Raw genomic sequence first — 21,817 nt, 5'->3', positions numbered from 1 at the left:
TTTGTCCAGTACATCCAGAATGTCACAACAGATTAACTTTAGCTCAGTCTCAACCATTTGCTGATATTCCCAAGTCATTTTTAGTTTGTCTTCTCCTCCCTTGTTTTCTTCTTTCTGTTCAATGCTGCTGATTATTCTCCAGGAGGCTCTTCTTGCTCCTGTCACATTTTTATATGCAACTGATAAGAGGTTTCTTTCTTCAACTGTCAATTCCACATCCATCCCTGCTACTTTCTTCGTTGATTCCACCATTTCGTCGTATCGCTCAACCTGCTCAGCCAGCTTCGCCTGGTATACGAGATCCTCCCGGTCATCCATAACGGTGGTGAAAAGGATGGAAGCGGGTAACGTCTCCGACTCTCTTAGCTTCTCGCTCCGCGTCCTGGCAGCAAAAATGGCCAAAACTGGTCTTTTTAACTGTGAATTTAACATCATTCTTCCTCAGTTTAAAGACTAAGGTATGTGTGATTCAGGCCATGATCTCCTCAGTCACTTACTATTCAGTTGAGAACTGGACTATAAATAAAGATGACATAATTATTGATGTCTTTGAATTGTGGTGTTGGAGGAGAGTACCAAATATCTTGTGGATTGCCAAAATAAATAAATTAAATGAATGAATGAATGAATGAACAGCTACGTCTTGGATAAAAGTGAAGCCAGAGTGCTTCCTTAAGAGGCAAGAATGATTAAGCTTCCTATCACGTACTTGGGCATTTTGTTTGGAGGAGCTATTTTTTGGAAAGGGATATTATGCTTAGAAAGGTGGAGAGTGAGCAAAAGAGGGGAAGACCCTTAACAAGATGGCATTGACACAATAACCACAGCTATGAGTTCAAGTGTGTCAGAGATTATAGATGGAACAAGAGAGGAAAGAGTTCAAATCTGTTGTTCATAGAGTCACTACAAGTCATACTCAACTCAATGTACCTAACAACAACAAAAACAATAGGTTTTGTTTTCTGAGCCTGAGATATTTAATTTAAAATTAAGTGACAAGATTTTTATTTTTTTAAAAATGATGGAGACAATATGCATGTATAAAATGTACATTAAAAATATTTAAGTTATTGGCATAGAAATATATTCCCTGCTGCTTTTAATCATCTCTTTTGGAGCTTTTCTATTCAATACATTGGGAAAAAATCTATTTAGAATTTTGTTAGTAAGGTTAACATTCTCAAATATTGTAATGAATGATCATGAAGCTTTCCAATTATATTTTGCTCCAAACTAACATATACATATATTTTTAATCACCAGCTGTATTATTCAACAAGAGAGTAGCTGCATGTTTCTAAGTACTAAATATTTCTTTATAGTTCTGACATGATGTATTTTAATTATTTTAGATTAATGAACATCTAAGTATAAAGGCAAGTTGAATTTTAAATGCTGACATTTTTGCCATCTCTAAGTGAAAATTAATTATCTGAAATGTTAAGGCTATGTAAAACAAATTACATTCCAGTACAAAAGAAAAACTACATGAAAGAACTATAATCATAGGGCTTACTAATAAAAATAGTCCTGGTTTTAAAAAGTTAATTCATATTAACAACTATCTTACGAGAACTGTGATGGCACTGCAGTTTAAGTATTCAGCTGCTAATCTCAACATCAGCAGATCAAACCTCCCAGTAGTTCTACGGGTTAAAGATGTATTTAAAAAAAAAAAAGATGTGGCAGAGTGTATCTGTAACAATTCACCTACAGCTTTGGAAACACTATGGAACAGTTCTACTCTCTGGTAACATCACTGTTAGTTAGAATGGACTTGATGGCAGTGGGTTTCATTGTGGGGGATTATAATACTATACCCTAACCTATTATGTTATGCTTGTTTATTTTCCATATCATTTTCAATCTTTACTTTTGGTATCCATGAGTTTGCTTTTTTCAGAACACTATCTCTTTTTTTAATCGAGGCTTACTTTTGAAAATATAGGTTCTAAGCAAAAAGGAAATTAACAAAACAAAAAACTCTGTGTGTGTCTCTGTGTGTGTGTGTGTGAGAGAGAGAGAGAGAGAGAGAGAGAGAGTGTTCCTAGATAAGTTGACTCCCTTAGTATTTCATTTCCACTTCCAAATATGTGAAGATGTTCATATAACGTATTATTGCTGATATTGTTTTTCATATTGTTAGCCAAGTGATGCACTTCATCATAGTTACAACTTTTGTGCCAAGTTTAACTGGTGAAGTACTTTTGTAAGTGGAGTCAGAAGGAAGACTTAGGTAATACCTTTACTCTTACATTTTACAGAAGTGTCCTAGGGACTAGAAGTCAGACATCTTTATGAAAATGTTTTATGTTTATTTCAGCTTTGCATTTAGTTACTTAAAATGCCGTGTTTCATTTTTATAATATGAAGTTATTAACTTTCAATTTCTACTGTTTCACCTGTTGCTATTACTATGCACTATAATTGTGCTCACATTTTGAAATTAATTTGGTATATTTAACAGCAATGCTTTCTAAAAACTGAAGGAAATAAAAAAAGTATGTATTATTTCCTATCATTTCTCTTTGTATCTAAACACATAGAAATATTGTATCATTTTATGTTTTGCCACAGGACATTAATCATCTCTTCATGTTGTTTTATTGTCTTATATATAATGTAAAGCTTTCCACTAATTTCTTTTTTTAAGTTAATAAATTTTTTTCTTTTGAAGTGTTCAATTAATTGTATGAAGTGATTTTTAAGTTTTTAATGTATTATCCTTGGTTCTTTATCCACTAAGAGTTCCTATTCATTTACTCTTTACGTTCTTCCCTTTAAATGCACATATGTATTATTAATAGCTTTAATTCTTTTCTACTAATATCAATGTTTACCAGTATATCTATCAGGCATTTGTGTGTGTCTTTGATTTGGGTCACATTTACCTCCTTTGTTAACTAATAATTCATTTTTATCATTTTACTGTATAGTAGATGTTGTGAATGATACCTTGTAGGACAAACGGATATTTTTCTTTTCTAAAATTTTAAGTTTTGTGCTGTCAGGAAATTAATCTATTGTGGAGCCTCTTTGTTTTCTCACATTTTAAAAAATGCTTTCTTAATAGTTCTATTTCAATTTTATCTTCTCTGTTAGAAGTTGCCATTGTTTAGAATGTGATTTTTTCCAAAGTCTCCTTGAATATTCAGAGAGTATAAAATCCACTTTGTGTCAAGTCAGCTTTGACTATTAAGTGACTATCAAGAAAAAGAGAACTGTTACTCATTGTTTTCAAGTGAATTTTTACAGAAGTGGAGTGCCCATTTGACGGGGCTGGAAATTGGATATTTCTCAGTTATGTTTAACCTCTTTTTTCTCTCTCTAAGGCACACAGTAGTTACTCATTCTTAATGAGAAATTTTACCCTGTCAGAGCAGCCAGATTTCTGACGTCTTCACTTGCTCTGCTCAACTTTTTTCTCTTTGCTCACCATCCTTCTGCTCACATCCCAGACATCTCATCAACTCCAAATGCAAATTCTCCACCTCAGATCTGTGAGATCGCCTGTCTCCACTGGAGCTGCACCTCCCTGCAAGCTGTCCAAGAACATAACACCAGGAAGGAAGTCCAAGTGAAACATCATGATTCTCTTCCTTGCTTTACTTCTCTCAAGGATCCTGGTGCAGCCTTTTGTCCAATGCCTGAAAAAGAATGGTTTCTTTTGCCCAGTTTCATGTGAAGAAATAAGGTACTCCATTATTACCCATCATGATTGGATATAGAAGTTCTGATGTTAATTTATTTTCTTCTCCCCCCATAACACTGTGCTTCATATAATCATTTCTAAACATTGTCTTGTTGTTGTTACCATTGAATTACCTGCAGCTCACGGTAACCATATGAACAATAGCTCTGAACCCTGCCCTAAGCCAGTCGCACTGTCTCCAAAACACCTGTTCCTATTATTACCCTGGTTCCTGGCTCAATCCATCTCATCCATATTCTTCTTCTCTTGAGCTGTCCCTCCACCCTATCAAGCAGGATATTGATCTCTAAGGACTGGTCCTTCATGGCAAAATGCCCAAAGTATGTGAGAGAGAGCTTCAAAATCCTTGCCTCTAAAAAGCAACTTGGTTTCATCATCTCCAGGACAGACCTGTTTGCTCTCTTGGCAGTCCACGGTATTTTTAATACACTTCTCCAGCACTACAACTCAAAGGCATCAATTCTTTTTCTGTCCCCCATAGTCAATGTTAGCTTTCTGATGAATAACAAGTAATTGTGAAGACCATGGACTGGATCAGGTGCACCTTAGTCTCTAGACTGACATCATTGCTCTTCAGCACTCTGGAGAGGTCACTGACAACAGATTTCCCTAATGCAATTGGTCTTATGACTTCCTAACTACTGGTGCCAAGAATGTTGATTGTGGAACCAAGTAAGCAAAAATTTTGAATGTTCTTAATCTCTTCTCCATCTATCAAGGTCCTGCCAGTGTGCCCAGTGGTGAAAAATCTTTATTTTCTTGATTCTGAGCTTCAATCCATATTGAAGACTGCAGTCCAAGGCCTTCTGTAGCACACACTTCATGTCATCCTCAGTTACGGTAAGCAAGGTTGTGCCACATGCATAACGCAGGCTATTGATGAGTCTTCCTCCAATTATGATGCCACATTCTTCCTCATAAAGTCCAGTGTCTTGGATGATCTATTTCACATATATACTGAAAAGGGTTAGGGAAAGTATGCATTCATTGTGTCTTATAGGATATTATTTGTTTAAAAAAATGTCTGTTTTGTATTTAAAAAATACAAGGAAATACATATTCAAGCATTTGTAACATAAATACAAGCAAATACATATTCAGCACTATATTGTGTGTAGGATTTTTGAAGGCCTGTTTTTCTGAAGTGGATGGCCAGTTCTTCTTCCTAGTCAGCACTGTTGTCCCTATGAGTCACAAATGACTCGACATAAAAACAAATTGTGAACGTTTATCATAGTGTTTAAGTGTTCATGATCAGGAATTTGGCTTTTGACTATTAACTAAATAACCTGGGTTAATTTAGCTTAGCAAGGTGTTATGGCTCTTTCTATGTTATGATTATTATATATTGTCAAGTAATTTTTTTATCATTTTGTGACATACAAAAAAGGGCACTATTTTAAATGCATATAAACAGGAATCATTTAAAAACATCACACATAAAAATATTTAGAAAGACTAATATTAAAACCAACAATATTTAATCTGAGCAATTTTTACTTTTGTTTGTATTTTACATTTCCAGATTTTTACAATTAATAACTACTTCAATTGCAAAAACAAATAATGTATTAAAAAATTTACTCTATGCTGATTTGAAATTGAAAATCTCTTAAAATCCACATATACTTGTATATTTAATGCCAAGAGGTTTCAAGAAAGTTAAAACATTCACTCTGACAAATTTCTAAAATATATTGCTCATAAAGAGTGTACTAAAAATGAAATTGCATGACTAGTTTGAATATCTGAGCAATCAGAAGCAGAAAGAGCTAAAATGGTTACTCAAAGCAGAAAGCATGTATCCTGTTCTCCTTGTTTTGGATTTTCTTGTTCTTGGTTTGTTTTTTACTAAAAAGTCTTATGAAACCCTGATTACTCTGAAAAATTCATGAGACAATTTAGAAACTTCTTTGTAGGGGTAAGTAAACAGGAGTTTCTATCATTTCTTGGAAATGTGTATTTTTTTAAATATTCAATTAATTAAAGTAAGACAGAATGAATGCTTGAGACAAAGGTAGCATTTCTCTGGGGGATGGGAAATGAGCCATATTCTTGTCAAAAAAAAGGAAAAGTTACTGACCATATTACACAAGCAACATGACCGTTAAAATTCAGTTTTTCTGGGGTGTGCTTTCTCTTTGTTAAACATTTTTATGCTGCAGGATAATTCTTTTTTTTTCTATATTTTATTAATTTTCATAAACATTTACAGAGATTTTGGGCTTCCACTCATTCATTGTTGCACTATTCTCTCCACCCTCCTCCCAGTTTGTTCTTGTCCAAATGCCACAGTGCTTGTCAAAGCCAGTTCTGATTAATCTTCTTTGTCAGTGTGTCCTTTGCCATTCCCTATCACTAATTCTTTAACTGTATTAATTTTTCTCATCATAATAGAGCTGCTTGGAGCCTATTTGTGTTTATACTATATGTGAGCAGAAATATTTTTTTACCTATAACTATGCTATATAAACATAGCTTTATAACTTAGTAACTGAGCCACCAAGATGCTAGGAATAAGCTGTTATCAAAATATTTACAATGCTATCTGATAAAGTTTCGAATCATAAATGTCATAAGTCTTTAAAGAGAAGATAAGACTCTCATACTGTAATGTAGAAAAGATTTAAAAAAGAAAAAGAAGAAAAGTTTCCTCTCTTAATCTTTTTACTTATCTTTTAGATGTGATAATCTGCATTGCATGAAGGTAAAATAATACATTCTCATATGAGACAGTATATATTGTCTTTATAAGCTTTGAAAATGATTTATTTCTTTGACCTACCCTTAAAATGCTGTATATTCTATTGCCATTACAAACTGGGATTCCTGCTGGGATAATGTCTCAATGTTCCTTTAAGCTAGATACTGACTTCTTTCTGCAAGAGAATAGGCCTTAGAGGGCACTGATGTACTTTTAAAATAGTTTTCATTAGGGAGCTACCAGTGTCCTAGACAATAGGGAGTTGAAAGGCCATGTCTCTCTGGTGATTTGAATCTATCAGCAGCTCTGAGTGAGCAAAATGTACAATCTCATCTGGTGTATTTCTACCCTCAGAGAGCCACTGGAGGGTCAGCTAGTGCTGAACATAAGCACATTTGAGAAACAAAATCATAGCATTTTCATTTTCATTCCAAAAGAAACATACCCACAGGTCCAGTTAAAAATTTTGAAACTTGAAAACTTTGAAAAACACTTCTCTGAAATATTCTGAATAACATTTTACTTCACAAACACTATTTTCCTGATGTCTAATAATTTTGAATAGGTACGGAGAAAACCATGACACACTCCCTTCTTAATGTTAAACCATGTAGTGTTCCCTTGTTCTTTTTGCACGACAGCCTCTTGGTCTAGGTACAAGTTTCGCCTGACCACTGTTAATTACTCTGGGATTCCTCTTTTTCTCAAAGTTAGCCATTAACTTGTCATGATCACACTGTCAAATGTCTTTGCATAGTCAATAAAGAATAAATAAAAACTCTTCTGGTATTCTTTACTTTCAACCAGGATCCAGCCGACATCAACAATGACGTAAAATATTTCTGATGTCTAAATTATAGTTTGTAACTACTCTTAGGTTAATGCGTATTCAATATTAAGCCCAAAAAATTTTAAAAGTTCTCTTTGAATTTTAATATACATTTTCAATTACACTGTGATTAATTGATATCCAAATAGATCAATACAGTAGTACAATAAATCTTAAATATGTCATTAATGTTTTAATATTTCTTTAATATCTAACTACATAGTTATTATCTAACTTAATAGTACCTAGCAAAAATATTACATTAAAATAAGATTTGTGCTATTAAAAATTGAAGTTATTATTTTAATGTGATAAAAACAGTTCTTACCTAGAGCACAGAATTAATGATCTCAAATTATATGAAAATTACCATCACACCACAGCTAAACAAAGAATTCTGCTTGAAATTGACAATTTTATAGCAAAAATAACAAATCCTAATAATTTCTAAAACTGCTTTTAATCTGGTTGTGCTTTGTTTATACAGGAGCTTAATGCAAAGTCATCAAAACTGTGCTGTTTATTATATTTTAAAATTTGTCAATATAAACTGAAAATGTTTAAAACCTAAATTCTTCAACTTTCTGATTTTATTGATACAGACAGATGTAAACACACAGGATACATTTTATTTATGTCCCCTCCGCGGTTTTCCCTCTACCCTTAAATCTCAGCCAAGTAAGTAACAGTAGAGCTTCGTAAATAAGCACAAAACATTTTTATTTCTATAATTATACATTTACACAGAAGAAAATGAAAAATAGTATAGTCATGTCAGCAAAAAAATAACACAAATATCTGCTCATATTAAAAAGATATTTTAATGTTTATAGTGACCAAGTATTTTGACTTTCAAATGCATTTGTAATTTTATCATCTTTCTTTCCAAGCCTTTAACTTCAACTCTTTGATTTTATTCTGTTATCAAAAACATCTATTCTTACTGTTAGAAAGCACTTTCTCAAAGCTAAACAAAACACCCGTCCCAACACCCCCATCTTCCTGAACCTCCATGTACCTGGTTGTATAGTTCATAGGGAGTTTTGATGGTAACTCCAAGGCAATGCCTTTCTGGCAGTTCAAAGCCTCCAAGAATCTGCTGAAGGGCCAGCTATGAGTCAGTTCCAACTCATTGGAAATGAAGTTGGTTTTGGCTTTTTTTGTAGGTTTACTCTGGTGGCCTAGTGAATGGCCTGAGGAGCTGAACTGAAATCTCGAAGGCATATGATTCAAACCTGCCAGCTGCTCCATAGGAGAAAAACGAGCAATCTCCTTTTATGCGATTAAATTGCCTCAGACACTCTGCTACGAGTCAGTTCTAACACCACTATAACGATAAAAATGTACGTGAGCAGGGGATATACATACATTTGCAAGACCATATGTGTAGGGAAATTCTACTGCCATTTTCACATCATCTTTTAGATCTGACTACAAAGAAAGGAAAAAATTAAAAGCATTTTCTTAGAATACCATTGTATTCCCTACAACATCCCTGTGGGGAGGGAAGTCAGATATTGTTATCAATATTATATAATTAACTTGTAGCTCAAGTGACAAAACTTTCCAGAGGCAGAATGTCACCGGGCCTGGGTTTAGAGTTTTAGTTCAATACAGACATTACATACACATATCACAATGTGGCTTATGCGCTTTGAAGAAAGAATAGTGACTTTGAAAACATTCAGAAACAGAGTACTATGGCATAATTATAAAAAAGGCCATCAGACTATACTACTAGTACATATCAAGCAATATGCAGCTTATTCAAAACGTTAAGTGAGTATTTGCCATTTTGAATAAGCTACATAGAAATCGCTTGATATATATCAGTAATATTGCTACTCATAAAACACTAGACACAGCTATCTCTTAAAATGTTTTCACTCAAGTGCATAACTGAAATGAAAAAATATTGCTAATAATTTGTCTTTAGGTTTAGATTTTATTTTCAAATCATTGACATTGTTGTTCTACATTGATCTGCTTATACCATACACAGGAAAACAATTTTTACTTAGAGAAAATAGCAGTATTTCTTATTAAATACAAGCAAAGTAAATCTTGTAGGTATATCTCGATCATATTCAGGCATACATTTGAAAAACAACTTCTTCATAGCAACCTGGTTATCACTTGCAAAAGTTGTAGATTTTGTTAAAAAGAAATAGAAAAAAAGAATGAAACTGAAACAAATATACAATTACAAAAAAAGAACAATATGATCTAGAAAGGAGTAAGGAGAGTTGAATCTTACCTCACACAGTAAAAAATTCTAAATAAAGGTTTAATTTACCAAACTGATAAAATGAGAATCTGGAAATAAAAATGAAGTTTATTCTAGAATCATTTTATGACATGTTGATTTTTTTATACTCTAAGAAATTCATTTTTCAAGTGCTACTGGGAAATACATAAGGAGGGAAGATGGAGATAATAGAGTGATAACAAAAGTACATTGACTAAGCTTGTTAGCAAGCCCCCACTGCCCAGGGATACTTGAAGAGACATAGTCAATTCAGTTACTTCTGTTACATACTTTTTTTAAAAAACAGTATATTTTAGGCTTTCTATCACTTTGTTCTTCTTACTTCTTTTGAATATATCTACTAAATTACGCTTATTTTCTACAGATTACTTCAAACAGATTATCTTGCGAGTAGGGAGTAGGATATTCCTGTTAAAAAACTACCATCCATGATCTCTTCCAAGTCTAATAAATCAAATTAAAAACTGGAGCACTGGAATCTGCATATAAATTAGCTTCACAGATGAATCTTATGTAAACCAAATCAGTAATTACCCCATAGTTAATTTTTCACAAGGCATGTCTGTAGTTATTTTAATTTGAACTCTTAAGAATATACACAAAGTCAATTACAAAGAGTTAAATATACATTTCAGAATGCCATACACGCAAAATATTTAATTAATAGATTTACTGGAAGCTGATGATCCACAAACCACTGAGTTTTAGATAAAGGTCAACATTCACTTTGTTAAGCTTTCTATCAAAGCCCTAAGAAGATCACAGCAGGCAGAAAATACTAGATTCGACATTCACAATACTATAAAATTGTATAATCTAGTGTTTTTAACTTCACAGATGCATATTTATGGAATGAAAGTATATATCTGAATGGATTTTCTTAAATGTAGTTTTAGTCCTTAGAGACAAGCTATCTAACACTATCAGGACACACTTTAACTCATTTTAACTCATTTTATTTGGCATTTGTGTTGGCTATACCACTGAAGTGAACTGAAGTTAGGATTAAGAAATACACAAAAAACAGGTACAAGGAAAAAAATTTCTTCAGTAGAGGCACTTTGAACTCCTGTTATAGCTAAGTACATGAATTAATAGAACTATTTACCATTTAGCTTGTGAATGTTAATTTTACACATCTGTCTAAAGGTCTAGTTTGTTTCTAATGGATTTGATTATTTAATGAATATATAAAAAGAAATGTGTATATTTTCTTTAATGTTTGGTTAAAAGTAGTTATCAATTTCTAGTATAATTACAGACTACTTGAACAGATCTTAAGTTTAAAAATAAGAATTATTTAGATTAAGGTGAGTTGGCAAGTACTGTTCATTCTCATTATTTATACTAGTCACAGTGGCATCAGCTGGGTGCTGGAGGACCAGGACCACAATGATTGACACTTTCAGAGATATGACATCAAAATGATCCTCTACAACTGTTCTGTGCAGTGTGTCAGCATGAATTCATCAGCTTTTAAATAAAAATACCATTATAGGTAGTTATAAGAAAAACCTTTTTTAAAAGTCCAGCTTACATGTTTCAATTTACCCACAATGCTAAAACTTCATGCTAACTTGTCTTTTAAACATTCTTGATGCTCTTCATTCAAAGCCATCATTATTACCCAGTAGCAATAACACTTCAAATCACGTACTTCTAACTACATACACAACAACTGGTTTGTTACTGCCAGGTCTTTTTATAACTACTCATTTAATACATTTGTCTGGTGGCTTAGCTAAAATATTATGGTAGCAAATTATTTATGAACTTGTTAACTTTTTTTGGCAAATGAGGTAGTAATTAAAAGAAAATAATGTGAAAAATCAAAAAAAGCTTCCACTCAGTAACTAATGTTAGTAAAGTTATAATTCATTATTTTACCAATTTGTTTTATTTATATAATCTAAAATATAACACATTTCATAAATTTTCAATATTTCTTATCAGTTTTAATCATAGAGTACTCACTAAGTTTACCTTTTGCTTTCAGACCCTAAGGTGGTGACGCCATGAGTTATCACACAGGGTGACCTCACCTCTAGAACCGTCACTGAGGAGTAGTGCTCTAAAAAGGCATAGCAAAACTGAATTATCAAATACTCACTTAGTGTTCCCAGGGAAATATAGTACTGTTATTAATTAATAAGACAATTTTGTTTTCTGTGTGTTTGTGCTTATTTTTGTAGTGATTAGGTAGCATCGAGTCCTATTTAAGTCAAATTATTATGTTGTTCAAAACCTTAAAAATTGGCATTTCTATATAGTGTGTTAACCCTCACTGGGGGCATGGTATCTAGCTATCTTAACTGTGGACACATGGTCCTGCAAATCAGCAGCAGCAGCACAACCAATATAAGAGAGTGCTTTCCACACTGTGAGAAACAGTGGTGAAAAGAGTGAAGAGACTGTGGCACTGCTGTGAAGAGACTGTGGCAAAGTGTATACCCAAAGGAATCCTAGATATGGAGCCACAGTTAAAGGTTTTGCTTGTTGGATTACTGAAGGAAATTTTAACTTATAACTGCCCTAAGATAAAGTTTGCTAGACAGAGGAAAACAGAGGTTTATTTGTGCTGCTGAACTGAATCTAGACTTTCACTTCTGGACTGAAAAGCTGTCTGAACTAATTGAGGAATTGTGTCTTCCTATTAATCTGGTTTGAGATTGTTGGACTAAACCTGGACTTGCATTGTATGATACTCTTTGCCTCCCCTACTCCTCAATCTATTTCCCTAATAAACCTCACATCTGTGAGTAAAGTCTGTGAGTCATTTTAAAATAAATATTAGATCCAATAATTCATAATAATATCTACAAGAGCATGTAGGATGACATGTCTGGCCATGTATCTATTTGTTTGGTATGATGGATGCTATTTGTGGTGAAAGTTCCTCTTTATGAAGCAGGTAGAAGTCAGACTGGGCCTTCCCTATGTTACCACCATTCCTTTTACAAATATTGATTCATTAATGTTGAATCCATGATCAACAATATTTAACCCATGACTGAAAAAAAATATTATCCAGAATATTATTATAGATTGAGCTGTTCTCTTTAACAAACAAACAAACCAACCTGAAAGAAACACCAACCAACAAAAAAACCCCAAACAAAACAGTGGATGTCTAAAGCCTATACCTGTAACAAGGATCCTGTTTAGAAAAAGGGTTTTGTTGTTGTTCTCATTGTTATGTTAGTAAGGTATTAAGAGCATAAGTCTCTTAAAATAGAGGATACAAATTTGCTGAAAAAAGAAAAATAGGTTTGTGTGCTAACCAGTAGATGCTGTATCAGGTCCATAGACTTAATGCGTTAATCAGAAGATGCTGTCCTAATAAAGATGGAATTCTTCAATTCTGATTGGCTGAATCTCCCATGAGGGAGATCAGCAATGTACCAATCTAAAGATGGAAACACCTCAATACTAATTTGTTGCTCCTTGGCTCTGAGTGACTTTGACTATACAAACATCCTGGCCAGAATAATGACAGAACTGCAATACAGTGGCATCAAAGAAGACAAGACACCACACTGACCGACATCTCTCAGCCTCTCCAACCCATTGCTGGATTTAGTGACAAACTGTCCACTGTGCTGAGAGCTGTGTTTCTTTGAATACTGAAGTTCTTCCCTTCAGTATTCTCTAGTACACAAGCTAGTTCAACATACAAGGTCATATCAGAGCAGAAAATGTTCTAAAACTAATCACTAAGTAAGGCTTCAAATTCATTCCAATCCATTCAGTCATGGCCAACAAAGTGACACCAGAACAGATTTGAAATTTAAAATGTGGTGAAACAGAACGTAAGGAGAATGGAGGGGAAAGATGGATTGAAGCCATAATAGAATTTCTCCCTCTTAAAAAAGAAAGGAAATATATGTGTTGCTTTGCAATCAAAGCTCCTGACTGAGTTGAAAAGAACAGTTCCCAGCTCCAAGATCGTAACAAACATTGTCCCACCAAATATACCACTCTCCACATTCTGGACAATAATACATTAGGTCTGTGAAAGAGCTAGCTCACTAGGCTTCTTTCAAGTCTCCTTCTAAGACTTCAAGCTATTCATTTTCCTGTTCCACTTTGTTTCCTCCATCACTCAAAACTTAAAATTTCTATTTGTCTCAGTTTCACTTTGTAAGCTATGACTGAACTAGTTTAAAAAGGTATAAAGCCCTGCTCCTTAGTTGTATCTTAGCAACTGCATGAGAAGTTCTCAAAATTGCTCTATTTTCAAATCCACAAATCTAATGTCTTACTCTCTGATGTATACTATTTCCATATTAAGCTACTTTTGTACCATGCTGGATGCATTTTTAAATATTAATTAAAACAATCTTACAGAGAATATTTTTCCATTTTTAGATGATGTACTATTATATTTTCAAATATCCAACACAATTAAGATAAATGATCCAAAATATACAAATTATCTGTGAATTATTACTAAATATTAATTCTAGTTCCTTAATAAACAAAATAACTTACTAACTATAGTTCACTTCATTCAATTCTCCTAGAAGACTTCTATTTTCTTTTTACAGTTATTATATGTACTAAAATTTAATTTCATACAACTTATAGTCTTAGAAGAATATCACATTTTAACTCAAATAGGTATAATGACATATGTTTCTCTGAAATGTGAGTTCCAAAGTATACTGTTATACTGTTTACACGAAACAAGATTTTGGCAACATAATTTAAAAATTACTATTGTTTTGGTGTGCTATTGAAACAAAACAGACACACTGTGAGCCTACAGGACTAAATATAAATATTTCAGAGTTCCTATATGAAATTTTAAAAGGACTAGAAATGTAGAGAGTTTCTAAATTTATCTAGTACAGGGCTTGAAATACAATAGAATGTTATGTGGCTACTGAAAGTTCAAATCTTAAAACTGAATGACAAAATATTTTCTTTTACATTAACATTTTGTATATTCATCTATTAATATAGTACTACTAACTATATTACTAAATAAAATCATCCTGGTACATCTGTTCGTCTAATTTATGAGAAGGGCTACTAAATTAGATAAAGATAGAAGTAATACAATAAAAAAATGATTGTAGGTGCTTTTGAAGACAAGTCAGAGTCTGTCTTAATAAGTACATTAATTTTATCAATTATGTTTATGGATAGGAGTATTTGAGTCTTGAAGACAAATATATTCCATATACAAGTAATATTTCACTTACTTGATGAGTTCCTGTGCAAAATAATGTTTTAGAGCAATGTACATGACAGCTTTGATCAACGAGGCAATCAGGGAATTTCCTAAGCTGCATATGGCAAAATTGTAGCTAACAGCATAGTGACCTTGGAACATACCAGAGTATCACAGAGAACATCAGAACCAGGGAACCAAAAAGATTACACCACTAAACACTATTCTAAGATTAATGGATTACATACAGAACAGTCCAGACCTCTACCCATCTCTCATTCTTTTTTTTAATTTTTTTCATCTCTCATTCTTAAATGTACTTTAATAGACTAAAATATTTAAGTAAAAGAGCAAGATATTTAGAAGACCAGAAACTATTACTAGGAGCACATCTGAGTCTCTTCAAGAATTCCCTCCATAGCAATGAAGTTACACGGTTTCCTCTATACTTATAGTGAGATTCCTGAGGCTGTAAATGTGTTTCACAACATCCTTCTTAATGGACCTAAATTTCTTGAAAAGGTTATCTTTACAACACAAAGAATAGATATATTCAATGATAAAGAAGGAAAGAGAAACAGAAGGATATTTGTATTACTTGATGCTAATAAATAAACCTGTCATTAATGATGTTCACTAGGCAGTCTCTTTGTACTTCTACTGACAGCCACTGCTTAAGATCATCTCTGTCACTGAACAAAGCAGAGGAACAATTCACTACCTGAGCAAACTGCAGGATGTTATAATATGGGGCATTCTGAGTTAACACATACTTATCCTTGAAGACTCGGCTAAGAAAGAAACTGCTTTAAGAAGCACCCCTAAATCACTTATATTCCTGGATTAGATGTCATCCCTATAAATCCTGGGGGCTGCATCCAATCAACACGCATACCAAACACGATAAAAGTGATGCATTTCCATTTTTATCTGAAAACACTCTACTGTAAGATTTATGATAATTTTCACTTTTTTGTAGGTCCCCAAAACTGAGCAGTGTCCAGCATAGAGAAAGTACTCAGTTTTTAGGAGCATTAAGATAAATGTGCCACATCTGATACATCATCCACATTCCTGACTCAAGAAAAGAGAGACTTTAAAAACATGCCACTTAAAAGTCACAAAACAGCAATATGTCATTGTATTTTCTCCTTAAAATAGGAATGAATGAAATTATTATGTCACGGAAAAAACTCAGAGAACCTTCCATCACTGAGCAGATAACACCATTTAAATTTGTACATTGAGAGACAAATAATTTGTTATAAAGACAATATTTTACTGTCATTAACCCTATCAATCAAGAAATCTGGTTGACAGGGTATTAGAAATATGTATAGAAAATGTTTTTTATACAGAATTCTTTTCTAGAACTCTGCAAGTAAAACTTACTTAAAATCAAATGATTATGTGGAATTTATTTTCACTGAAGCACAGTAACATAGTCTTATATGTGGCTTATAAGTCTTATATGTTGGCTTATAATTAATTATAATAGAAAAACGTATTTTAACTTAAAACTAAAATATTTTATATGTAGATCACTGCAATAAAATGCATATATTTCATTTATACAAAGAGTTCTAGAAGGAAAAGGCAATTAAGCTGAAGAAATTTCTAATAAACAAAAAAAACCTCTTACTTCACTAAAAAAATAAAAGGGTTTCCTGCACACACAGCATAATAAGGGTTATTACGAAAACAACAGGCCATCAGAAACTCTGACAATGTCTGTATCTTTTTTTCTGTAATTTATGACAATTGTAAAATATTTAGTATATTACTTATCCTTTATTTGTCTTCCTTTTATCCTGAAGTTTTACTGAAATAAGAGGAGGAACATCCTGTGATAAGGGCTGTACTTAGGATAAACTAGACAATAGATGTGATGAAGTCAATTATAATTAGAGAATAAAGCAGACAAGCTTGAATTTTTATCACAGTTGTACACAGAGAAAGCTTGATTAAATAACCAGAATGGAAAGTGCTGTAAATACAATACATACAATACAGTCTAATAAATACTTAACAGGCATAGATTATTTGAAATTGAACTTATTTCTTCATGCAACTTCATGAAGATCTAATAGAAATTAAGCATGTCTTAAAAGCTTCCTTCCCTCTGAGACAATACTATGCCTAACTTTTTCAAGTCTCTTAATAACCGCACATTGTTACAATAGAAAAGGAAAGCAGAAATTATTAATTTTTAAAATTACCCAGCAATTCCATTGCATCATCTTCATTATCAATGTCTTCTTCTGTTACAGATGGGGTAGGGCTGTGGATGGATTCAAAAGAGTCTTGAGAGAGCATGGCTGCCAGAAGTTTCTTATGTCGTTGCTGCTGCTGTTTTAATCCCTTGATCTTTAGCTCCATCTTTAAACTGTAGAAATATTTAAATGTTAACTCTAAGTACACTGAGATAAGAAATAGCCATGTTATTTAAAGGAAATATACACCTTAACTGTTATTCTTTGTGTAATTTTACAACCATAATACAAAAGTTTCCCTAAGAATACTGTTGTTATTGTTAGATGCCACCAAGTCAAAGATAATTCATAGTGACCTTTAACTACATATAGAAACCTTGTCCAAGGATACTAGAAATGTAGAACCTGATTTCTCTTTTTGAAGAATTTTCAAGTGAATATGTCTAAGTGATATGACAAACTGGAAAATTCCAGCTCCCTTTAAAATTAAGGTAATCAGTTCTTAAACCATAGTCTTTGCAATTGCTTCCTATGCATAAGAGAGCTGAACAATGACTAGGGATGAGAAAAGGAGAATTGATGCCTTTGAGCTGTGGTGCTGGAGAAGAGTGTTGAATGACAGGAGAACAAACAGCTTTGTCCTGCAGAGGGGTGAAACCAGGCTGCTCCTTGGAGGCTAGGATTCTGAGGCTTCATCTGCCATAGTTTGAGCAAGTTGCAAGGAGGGACCGGTCCTGGGAGGGGACATCATGCTTGGAAGGGTGGAAGGACAGAAAAAGAGGAAGGAGGAAGAGGAGAGGAAGGAGGAAGGAAAGAGGAGGGAGGAGGCTAAGGAGGTGGTAGGAGGAGGAGTTGGAGGGAAAGCAGAAAGGAAGAAAGAGGAAGGAGGGAAAAGGAATGAGGGAGGAGGAAGAAGGGAGGAGGAGAAGGATTGTACTTAGTTCTATCTCAGTCTTTGTTTTGTCTTCTTGAGCCACCCTTTGATATTCTATGATGAGTTCGTATCACTTCTTTATTTTGCTTTAACTTCCCTGTGTTCTATAGCAAGTTTAAGAGTCTTTTCTGACATCTATTTTGGTTTTTTCTTATTTTCTATTTCTTTATCATCCAACTTTCTTCATGTATCATTCTTCCACTATCATCTCATTTTGCAGACACTAATATAGTAATTGCTCAAATAAGAGTCATCCATCTTGCCTTTTGGTGAAATATTTTTGGGGAACAGGACAGTCAAATTCTTCATAGTGTTCTTTGCTTTCCTTTCAACTAATTGTCAATTTCTCTATAATTGTAGGAAAGCACTCAGAAAAATGCCACATACTATACTATTTCCCTTCTACACTAACTCTGGAATCTCTCTGAAGAGATGAGGACATTGATACAATTCCCTTATCTCAGTTTGTGTGTGTGTGTGTGTGTGTGTGTGTGTTTCTAGGTGATTTTGTCACTTGTGTAGGTTCAAGTAATATATCCTGCGCATTATAAAGTTATTGATCAGCTCAAAGCCCACAAAGATCTCTTGTGCTTCCCTTTTATAACATAACCAACCTCCACCCTAAACCATCTTTAACCTCTAACAATCAAGTCTTTGTGTGTGTGCATGCATTTTTGTCAAGAAATATAAATGCAATACTATAGTGCTAACATTTTTAAATTGCCTTTTTTCACTCAGAATATTTCTCTATTATAAATAGATATGTCTTTGAAAGGGTGCTGTTGGAGTGCCCTTTGGAGGCAAGAATGATGAGGCTTAGTCTCACATATTTTGGACATATTGCTAGAATGTGCTGTCCCTTGGAGAGGGACATGGTGCTAGGAAGGGTGGAGGGTAGGGGAGGGAGGGAAAGACCCTCAACCAGGTGGACTGACACAGTGACTGCTGCAATGGGCTCTGCGTGTCAGGAAGTGTGAGGATGACACAGGACAGGACTAGGTTCAGATCTTTTGTTTATAGGGTCTCTATGAGTTGTACTCAAGTTGATGGCATCTAACAACAACAACAACATATTTCTCTAGAGATAATACATCCAGTCTTTCCATGTATCAGTTGTTAATTCTTTTTCTTTGCCAGGTAGTCTTCTATGTGTGGATGTATCAATTATTCACAAGTTTTCATATAAACTGTTTTCATTATTACTGGGGGAGTTGCTATTAAAAATAAAACTACCATTAACAATAATAATGAACAGATTTTGTGTGAATATAAGTTTTCATTCCACTAGGACAAATGTCAAAAAGTATATTTCCTGAGTGAAGGGACAGCATAGGAAAGGAAGACCCAGGATGAGATGGACTGACTTAGTGAATAGGGAAATGAGATTAGGTCTGTTGGAAACAATGAGATTAGCTCTGGATAGGACATGGTTCAGAGCTAATCTACATAAGGTCACTTTGAGTCACAAGTAACTCAATGGCATAAACAACAACAACAAGGGATTCTGACAGATCTCAAGAGCTAATCAAAAGAAAAGAACTCATCAAGAAGTAGCAGCATTACACAACATACACAACATGGTATTTATTGAGGTCAACACACTGACAACCACTTACAGCAAATGGTCCCTCATAAAAGGTAGTCTGTCAAAGGCAAAAAACTTGGGGAGCCTTTGTGTGTAGAAAAGAGGAGAAGGGATTATCGAAGCTATTGATATAGATGGTTAGATTCTATACTTGTGCATATTCATGGTCATGGAGTCAGAACTGTTACAAAACTGACCATCCAGTGGGTAATGGCAGGAGATGTAATGGCTTTGGGCAAGTCCACTGTCAAAGACCTCTCCAAAATACTGAAAAGCAATAATGTCAGTATGAAGACTAAGGTATGCCTGATTCAGTTCATAGTATTTTCACTGGTTTTACATCTGAGACATGAACAAGGAATAAGGATGACAGAGAATCATTGATGCCCATGAGTTTTGGTGTTGGAAGAGTACTGAATATCCTCTGAACTGCCAAAAGAATAAACATATTATTGACCAAACTATGCAGCCAGAGTGCTCCCTGGAGGCAAGAATGGTAAAGTTTAATCATTCACACCTGAGACATGTTGTTAGACGAGGCTATTCCTTGGAAAAGGATGTTGTTGTTGTTGATTGTCATCGAGTTAAGGATGACTCATAGCGATTCTATGAACAAAATACCCAATGCCTTTCCATAACTGTCATCATTTCACCAAGTTCATAGAGTTTTCAGAGGTATGTGGTTTAAGAAGTGGATGCCACTCCTGCTTCCCAACCTGTTTTACATGTGGGAGCTACATCAAACACTGTCCACATTGGGAAGCCATTCTGATATTTGATACACCAATGGCACAAGGTTCAGCATCACAGCAACCCAGGTTACTTCATACTGCAAAGAGTGATGTACAATGGGGAAGAGTGTTCTTCCAGATATAACAGCACTAGTTTCACTTGGCAGTGGTTAAGTGTTATTTGCTGAACTGAACAACTTGTTGTTGATGTGATGCTGCAAATAGACAAAATATTGCTGTCATTCAAGGACTATTCATTTGAAAATTAATAAATTTGTGGGGTTTTAACCAAGGCCTTTGAGCAAACTTTCACTCTAGGCAAGGCTCAGGGATGCTCACTGGTAGGGGGAAAAGAGCAATAATACACATCAAACACAACCCCAAAAACTTCCCCTCACTTGTCCACCCAGACCAGCACTTAAAAAGATGGAAGGTCAGTGAAAGGAAGGAAGACTCCAGTGAGATTGACTGACACAGTGATTCGAAAAATGAGATCAAGAGTGGCAGAGATGGCACAAGATAGAACAACGTTCAGGTCTGTTGTTTATAGGGTCCAATGAGTCAAATTTGACAAACATAATGGAAGAAGTTTCTCATCTTTTCCCAATGAAAGCCAATGATGGATTCAAGCCATCAGAGAATTGCCTTTTTGGATTGTGGTTACTATTCTAGTCATTGCAATGAAGTCCATCACTTAGTATGTGTGACTGTGTATGGTTCAGTAAGAAACTATTGCTGCAATCCCGAAGGTACTCCGTTCAAATCCACCAGCTTCTCCATAAGAGAAAGATGGGAAATCTCTTCCTAAGCAATTAAACTGCTTCTGAAAACATACTGGAAGATCATCTATTGGTTGGTTCCTGCTTGATGGTGCACAACATCAACAATGTGTATATGTGCACACACACACACACACACACACCACATCAAGAAAGTCTCTTGTGCTTAACACTGGAATTAACACACCAGGAGAATGAGCATCACAGTGGAGTGGAGAGGGAAGTTTGTGGACAGAGGTGGATGGAGGTCTGAGCCATCTTTAAAGGGGGCCTAGGGCTGGGAGTGTGAGGTGCTGGAGTAATTAGGAGAGGGAACTGTGCTGGATGCTAGCAGGGTGGGGTGTGAGGTGTGAACACAACACATGTGCAAAAGGAGGTGGGGGCAGGACCAAACTGTGTAATGGAGAAAGGTCTCTCACTAGCTCTTTTTGATATGGTCTGTCAAATATTGCTATAAAGTGGTGCATCCATATTAAGACAGAGTAGGAAGAAGGGTTAGCCATCCAATTTTGAAATAATAGAGCACACTTAGATTATACTAGCAGATTTGGCAACAGAGGTCGAATCTTCATACTGGGAACCACAAAGGAGGAGGAATGGCTACAAACAGACATTATTGATTGGCATGTGCAATGTGAGAAGCATGAATGTAGGAAAAGAGGAAATTGGTAAGGAAGAAAGGAATCACATAAGCACTGACAAATGAGGCACTGGTGAAATGAAATGGATTGATGTGGGACATTTTGAATCAGACACACATCTGATCTATTACACTGGAAATGACAAAGTGGGGGAAACGGGGTCACACTCATAGTAAAAAAGACCATATCTATATCCATCTTAACATACAATGTTATGAGTGACAGGATAATATCCGTACACACA

At 34.4% G+C, this 21,817-nt stretch overlaps 1 protein-coding gene across 1 annotated transcript in view; it reads right to left on the bottom strand.

The window, feature by feature from the left end:
- The window catches only part of LOC102856777 (chromosome unknown open reading frame, human C8orf34), a 429,483-nt gene that overhangs the window by 325,653 nt on the left and 82,013 nt on the right, over positions 1 to 21,817 (bottom strand). The window contains exon 6 of the mRNA XM_006880533.1: positions 16,910 to 17,076. Within this exon, the coding sequence (XP_006880595.1) occupies positions 16,910 to 17,076 (167 nt within the window). The remainder of the gene's footprint in view (positions 1 to 16,909; positions 17,077 to 21,817) is intronic.

Source organism: Elephantulus edwardii, unplaced genomic scaffold (assembly GCF_000299155.1).
Source record: "Elephantulus edwardii isolate Elephantulus edwardi_28Jun2011 unplaced genomic scaffold, EleEdw1.0 scaffold00008, whole genome shotgun sequence".
In the NCBI taxonomy this organism is placed as follows: Eukaryota; Metazoa; Chordata; class Mammalia; order Macroscelidea; family Macroscelididae; genus Elephantulus; species Elephantulus edwardii.
The sequence above is the reverse complement of the archived record's forward strand: the minus strand, read 5'-3'. Positions and strand labels throughout refer to the sequence as shown.